Source organism: Spermophilus citellus (assembly GCF_964194105.1).
Source record: "Spermophilus citellus genome assembly, chromosome: 17".
Lineage (NCBI taxonomy): Eukaryota > Metazoa > Chordata > Mammalia > Rodentia > Sciuridae > Spermophilus > Spermophilus citellus.
Window position 1 is genome coordinate 26,869,846 of NC_138199.1, and position 7,550 is coordinate 26,877,395.

The window sequence follows — 7,550 nt, forward strand, 5'->3', positions numbered from 1 at the left end:
ACAGCTGAGAGTTTTGGAGAAAGATCTGACCTTCAGATAATGTAGTGAGGTCAGGAGACTATATGAAAGGAATGGATTTGAAAATCATCAGAGGGGACAATTAAGAAAAGGAATGGACCAAGGCCAGAAAAAGTCCATGTCATGGTGATGCTAAAATTTTTAAAAAACAATGGATGCTATCCTTCATTTGGAAGTGAGAGAAAATGAAAAGAATCTTCAGTCTCTGATCTTACACAGCCTTAATAACTAACCTACTGCATGGCCTGGAAAGTGTTGAACTTCACAGATGTTAGTCTGAAAATAAGTGATAATATCTTCTCTGTTTCCTTCGAATTGTCACGGGGATACAATAAAACATATTGCAAAGTAAAACTACCAAACAAAACAGAGGTAACTTTAAAAATTAAAATTTTCCCACAGCCTCTAACTTTTTGCCCATTCCTGGGTCAATAAATTCTAGGGTTCCTGGATTAGTTAATTACAAGGGAACACCAAATTGTTCAATGACACTATTGCACAGAGGATTAGAAAAAATTTATTGTCAGGACAGGGAATAAAAGACAAGGTAGACATGAAAATAAATAAGGGGTACAGAAAAATTAGGAGATAAAATGATGACAGAATTTGTGCAAGAATAATATGTACAATACCTTAGAGGTTTGCTGGGAGATTGAGATATAGAGAAGTTACTGAGTATCGATATAAGATCACTATTTAAAAATTGTACCATAGTCAAACCAGATTTGAGATAACATTGAAAGATCTAGAAATAATTTAAGGAATGTAAGAACTGGAAAGCACATAAAATGTAGCTTTCACATAGGCTTTTCACAGCATCACCTGGGAAAGACAAGGAGGAAGGCAAAGTCAGGTCCCAAAACCACCTTTCATAGTTCAGCACTCAGCCATATCTTCTTTCTTTTGCCTGTTGAACAATAATGTACTATGTTACTTCAACTGAAGTTCCCATGGTGAGGGAAAATTCTAGGAAAATATTCCAATATTAATATCAATAATAATGCTAGTGAAAAATTATGATAAAACCCCTTTATACTCAGAAGAGAAATTTCTTCCTACAAAGGACCCGTCTGAGGGCTCCCTTTATATCTCTGTTCCTCAGGCTGTAGATGAAGGGGTTCAGCATGGGAGTCACCACCGTGTACATCAGAGCCATGACAGTGTCTTTCACAGTAGAATTATTAGCTGATGGACATAAGTACAGACCAATAATTGTTCCATAAAATAGTGATACCACAGAGAGGTGGGAGCCACAGGTGGAGAAGACCTTGTAGATACCACGAGCAGAAGGGACCTTGAGGATGGAGGACACGATCTTTGTATAGGACAAAAGAATGAGTAAGAATGGGATGACAGCAAAAATTCCTCCTACGACAAGTATCACCAACTCATTAACACGAGTGTCAGAGCAGGCCAGCTTGAGCAGGGCGGATATTTCACAGAAAAAGTGTGGGATCACATTGTCTGCACAGAAAGATAATCTGGGAAGAAGCAGGGTGTGCAACAAGGAATAGAATGTGGTCAGCACCCAGGAAAACACCACCAGGGAGAGACAGAGCTTGGGGCTCATGATGGTGGTGTAGTGCAGCGGGAAGCAGATGGCCACATAGCGGTCATAGGCCATGGCCACAAGGATGAAATTCCCAAGGTGTCCAAAAAAAATGAAGAAGTAAATTTGGGTTAGGCAGCCTGCATAGGGGATGGATGGAACTGGACTCTGCATGTTCTGTAGCAATTTGGGCATGGTGACACAGGAAAAGCAGAGGTCAGAGAAGGACAAGTTTCTGAGAAACAAATACATAGGTGTTTGGAGATGGGAGTCCAGGCAAATGAGGACAATGATGAGGAGGTTCCCCAGGATGGTGGTAAGATACATGGCCAGGAATAAGGCATAGAATAGGTTTTGGTGCTCTGGCTGAATGGGCAGGCCCAGGAGGAGGAATTCTGAGATGTGAGTTTGGTTTTTTTTCATTATTATCTGTCTCCAATACCTTTAAGAGAAATAATAAGGTCCTTTAAAAATCCAACAACAATGATCATGTTTTTCTCATACACAGTCTTTATGTGTTCTACATTAGTTGATCTCACCATCATCATATTAAGTATAATCTTACAAGTGTCCTTAATCTCTATGATCATGTATTACTGTATCTCACCTTCTTTTAAACATGTCTCAGTAGTCATTCTTTCCTAAACACTTATCTATTTGCTTCTATCACAAAAGGAGTGTTAGATTTTCTCTTACCTCTGTTTTCATTCTAAGGAACTATAATTGGTTTCTGATTTATAATATATTAGAGTGATAGTTCTCAAATATTTTGTTAACCCTATATTCTTATAATTCTATGGTTAACCTAAGAAAATCTCATTTATGCCAGATATGTAGATTACCATTTAAATTAAGACAGAGATGTCTCTCTCACCCACAGAACTCTGTATGCCATTGCTTAATGGTCCTCTTCCCTTGGATGTATCACAAGCATCTTAAGCTCAACAGGTTCCTAATGAAACTCAGCATGTTGTGTTAAATCCATACTATTCTCCTCCTCTTTTAATCTCTCACTTTTCAGTAAAAGGAATGTAGGATCCAATCAGAAATCTGTGAACTTCATTTCTTTCATTCTTCTCTGTCACCATCAATGCAAATCAAATCTACCACATCCCATATATTCTACATTTCATTCCTCTGCTACTTCCTCTACTTCTTATCACAAAACCACATTCCTAGACCTTTGTGATATCTAATCTAATCTGGACTATTTAATTATATCAAGATTCAAGTCAGTTCCCTGTTTTCCATACCTTAAATATCCTCCTTCAATATGCTTCATTCACACTGTGTCATTCTGAGATGGAAATTGGATCATCTCTTCTGATTCATGATCTGGGATATTTTCATTGCTTTTAAGATCAAGGTGAAATTTCTTCCGAAGGGTACAAATGGTGCTTCATTATCTGAACTTCGTCTCCCTCCACAGTCTCATCTGGCCCCCAAGTGATACAAGTCTTCCATTCTCCAACATTGCTGGATCACAAATCATAATCTATTGCCTCTAGAATTTCATACATGGTGTTCCTCCAACCTATTACCTTCTCCCCTCTGCTTCCTCTTTGTTAGCTTATCCTGACTTATCTTTCAGGGACATTAGATGGTACTTGTGAAACCAACAACTCCCTTGTATCCCCACCTTCAGTGAGTTCTGTTGCTGTCTGCACAGCCTCCTGTTCTCATCCCATAGTAGTAAATGTCCCAATCACAGGTTGATGGCTGACTTCCCACCAGGTTGTGAACTCCACGCAGGAAAGGCCATGTCTGCCTCTTGCCTGCATCAGGGCAGCCCCTGACATGGTGTCTGATGTGGCCAAATGCTTATTAGTACTTGTTGGCTATCCATAAGGATGAGAGACAGAGTCCTTTAACTTTAAAGTCAGAAAACTCCCATTAAGTAAAATAACCACAGTTATTAAATCCTTCCAGAGTACAAGCTCACTAGACTTCACCATATAACACTAAATTTTGACACTTCATTACCCACTTCTCAAATGTGATTTTATATTTATGAAAAATATTAGGGTGTTTCAAGAGTATTACACTTTTCAGTCCTACCATGACTTAAACATCTATATGAATTAATCCACATAAATTCAGTGATATTGATGTGAGATAAAAAAAAAATATGATGAGCATTTTATAAAGTGTGGGGGAAGCAAATGAAATGTTACATATTTTACAAGGTCTCACTTGAGGTCTTCCTCAGATGTTCATATCACATGTGATGATTAGTTTTATGTCAACATGGCTAGGTTCTGGTATCAGGCTTTTGTAAAAAAAAACTAGTTCTGAATGTTGGTATGAAGATATTTTATAATATATTGAAATTTAGATCAGTAGACTTTGAGTGAAGTTGATTACCCCCCAAATGTGATGAGCCTTGCTACTGTCAGTAGAAGGTCGTAAGAGAAAAGACTTCACTCTCCTGCAGAGGAGGAATTCTACCTCCAATATGCTGTGGTCTCAAGACTGTACTATCTACTCTTTCCAGGAACTCCTATAGGCAGGACTGCCCTACAGATTTCAGACTTAATAGTTTTAATTTTCTGTGGGCTATATCCTAAAAATAATTCTGGCAGATTGGGATGCTGAGGGAAGAGGATTGCAAGTTCAAAGCCAGCCGCTGCAACTTAGTGAAGCACTAAGTAACTCAGTGAGACCTTGTCTCTAATAAAATATAAAAAGGGCGATATGTATCAATGTTTCAGTGCCCCTGAGTTCAATTCCTAGTACCCAAAACAAAACAAAACAATAAAAAAGTATGTCTCAAAGCCATCAAAAATGCAGAGGAGGAGCACTAAGAGATGTGGGAAGCTCATTCACTAAATGATATATACTGCTGGGAAGTTCACCCCACTGCTGATGGTATTTAACACAACTGAATTAACAGTTCATACCTTTGGACACCATGTGTTGGCATCATAGTGGGAAGAAACATGTGGAGAAAACCATGTACCTGGTTTCTCAGCCTTTTGCTTACCTTTTGAGTTTATGGGACTATCTTTGTGTCAAGAACCTGTGCAGGGATCACAAAACCAGAGATAGCAGCTGCAGACTGATGATCCACTGAGCTTCCTTTTCTTCAGCCATTAAATCCAATATCCTCACCCTGGGCAGCACATAAGGATCAAATAGGGCAGTGTTTCTACACTTAACACAAATGCAGATTGCCTCCCATTAAGACATTCATTCTGGTGCTGTAGTAGTGGTGTCAATACTGTGATCACTGGAATGCACTTGAATAGCAAATACACACATTGTCATTTAATCAGATTACTGAGCACCTTCAGATAACTTAATTGGAATCTCTGAGAAGTGGCCTGTACAAAGTTTTTTAAAGTTCTTTAGGTGAAAAGTTAAGAACTGTTACTGCACTGAACCCTACTTTAAGGGCCTGTTATGTCAAAATGTTATGATCTTTGAGGATTCACTGCAGAGTATGTAACATTAATGAGCACTGTTATCAATAAAAAAATTTATAAGTGATGAATGTTCATTAGTCAAAATATTTCTATAATTGGCAAAGTCTTGGAAGGGAGCTAGATGGAAAGAGGAAGTCATCATACCTGAAAAATTACCTTGCACAACATCATACAACTGGGCAAATCAAGACCCTCAGGTTGGAAAGATACCAGATCATTTTCCATCCTGACAACTTACCCAAAGTGTCTGAGAGTGACTCTGGGGCCTTGACCCAAGATCCTTCTCCCCTTTACTCATTATAAGCATATTAAGTTACATCCTCTGTAGTCATCTCGTACCTATACCATCCCTTCTCATGTCTTGCCTTCTAGCCATCCATGGACCCGAGAGGCTCTGCATCCCAGGAGAGTCTAGATTCAGGCATAACTCATTAAGCACAAACTAATTATCCAGGACTTGTTTAAGACAAATTCTCAGAGTACTGTAGGGTGACTCATTACAGCCTCTGATCACACCTGAGTGTACTTTGGGAAAAGGTGGGGTTGAAGAACCCAGGTATGAATGATCACTCATTGCCCATTGGGGAATGGACAGGAATCCTGTGCTGGTGGGGCCTACACTGGGGACTTGAAGGAAAATGGTTGGGCAGTCCATAAAAATAAATCAAGTACTAGACTCTGAATGTTTTAAAATATCTTAGGAGTATAGCAGTTTATACAAGTGGCATCAGATTCAGTGTTATTGCACTGCTGTGCAATAAGTAAACCTTACATAATAAAACTTACTTGGTAAGGTTCAAGTGAACCTTCAAGTGAGCATTATATTATGGAGTTAATGCTACATAACAAAGCATATGTCATTCATCTCATTTAATCTCACCCTGTAGGCATTTATCATAATACAGTGTGACACCAAGAACACCTGCTTGGCCTGCACAAAGTAGCACAGTGTGCATGTTTTATGAATAAATATTGATCTTTCACAATTTACTACTTTTTTTTTTTACTTTTTATTTTTTTATTTTTTTTTAATTTTTTATTGGTTGTTCACAACATTACAAAGCTCTTGACATATCATATTTCATATATTAGATTGAAGTGGGTTATGAACCCCCAATTTTACCCCCAATGCAGATTGCAGAATCACGTCGGTTACACATCCACAATTTTACAAAATGCCCTATTAGTAATTGTTGTATTCTGCAACCTTTCCTATCCCCTACTATCCCCCCTCCCCTCCCCTCCCAACTTCTCTCTCTACCCCATCTACTGTAGTTCATTTCTCTCCTTGTTTATTTTCCCATTCCCCTCACAACCTCTTATATGTAATTTTGTATAGCAATGAGGGTCTCCCTCCATTTCCATGCAATTTCCCTTTTCTCTCCCTTCCCCTCCCACCTCATGTCTCTGTTTAAAGTTATTCTTTTCTTCCTGCTCTTCCTCCCTACTCTGTTCATAGTTGCTCTCATTATATCAAAGAAGACATTTGGTATTTGTTTTTTAGGGCTTGGCTAGCTTCACTTAGCATAATCTGCTCTAATGCCATCCATTTCCCTGAAAATTCTATGATTTTGTCATTTTTTATTGCTGCATAGTACTCCATTGTGTATAGATGCCACATTTTTTTTATCCATTCATCTATTGAAGGGCATCTGGGTTGGTTCCACAGTCTAGCTATTGTGAATTGTGCTGCTATGAACATCGATGTGGCAGTATCCCTGTAGCATGCTTTTTTAAGGTCTTCAGGGAATAGTCCAAGAAGGGCAATAGCTGGGTCAAATGGTGGTTCCATTCCCAGCTTTCCCAGGAATCTCCAAACTGCTTTCCAAATTGGCCGCACCAATTTGCAGTCCCACCAGCAATGTACAAGTGTACCCTTTTCTCCACATCCTCGCCAGCACTTGTTGTTGTTTGACTTCATAGTGGCTGCCAATCTTACTGGAGTGAGATGGTATCTTAGGATGGTTTTGATTTGCATTTCTCTGACTGCTAGAGATGGAGAGCATTTTTTCATGTACTTGTTGATTGATTGTATATCCTCCTCTGAGAAGTGTCTGTTCAGGTCCTTGGCCCATTTGTTGATTGGGTTATTTGTTATCTTATTGTCTAATTTTTTGAGTTCTTTGTATACTCTGGATATTAGGGCTCTATCTGAGGTGTGAGGAGTAAAAATTTGTTCCCAGGATGTAGGCTCCCTATTTACCTCTCTTATTGTTTCTTTTACTGAGAAAAAACTTTTAAGTTTAATTAAGTCCCATTTGTTGATTCTAGTTGTTAACTCTTGTGCTATGGGTGTCCTATTAAGGAATTTGGAGCCCAACCCCACAATCTGTAGATCGGAGCCAACTTTTTCTTCTATCAGACGCAGAGTTTCTGATTTGATATCAAGCTCCTTGATCCATTTTGAGTTAACTTTTGTGCATGGCGAGAGAAAGGGATTCAATTTCATTTTGTTGCATATGGATTTCCAGTTTTCCCAACACCATTTGTTGAAGATGCTATCCTTCCTCCATTGCATGCTTATAGCCCCTTTATCAAATATAAGATAGTTGTAGCTT

The 7,550-nt window shown here is 38.7% G+C and overlaps 1 protein-coding gene across 1 annotated transcript; it reads right to left on the minus strand.

The window, feature by feature from the left end:
* Nucleotides 1–1,054: 1,054 nt before the first annotated feature.
* LOC308635646 (olfactory receptor 1-like) lies at nt 1,055–1,990 on the minus strand (the record flags this gene model as incomplete). Its single annotated transcript, XM_081270202.1, has 1 exon — nt 1,055–1,990. The coding sequence occupies one exon, from the start codon at nt 1,988–1,990 to the stop codon at nt 1,055–1,057; it is 936 nt and encodes a 311-aa protein (XP_081126328.1).
* Between the last annotated feature and the right edge of the window lie 5,560 nt (nt 1,991–7,550).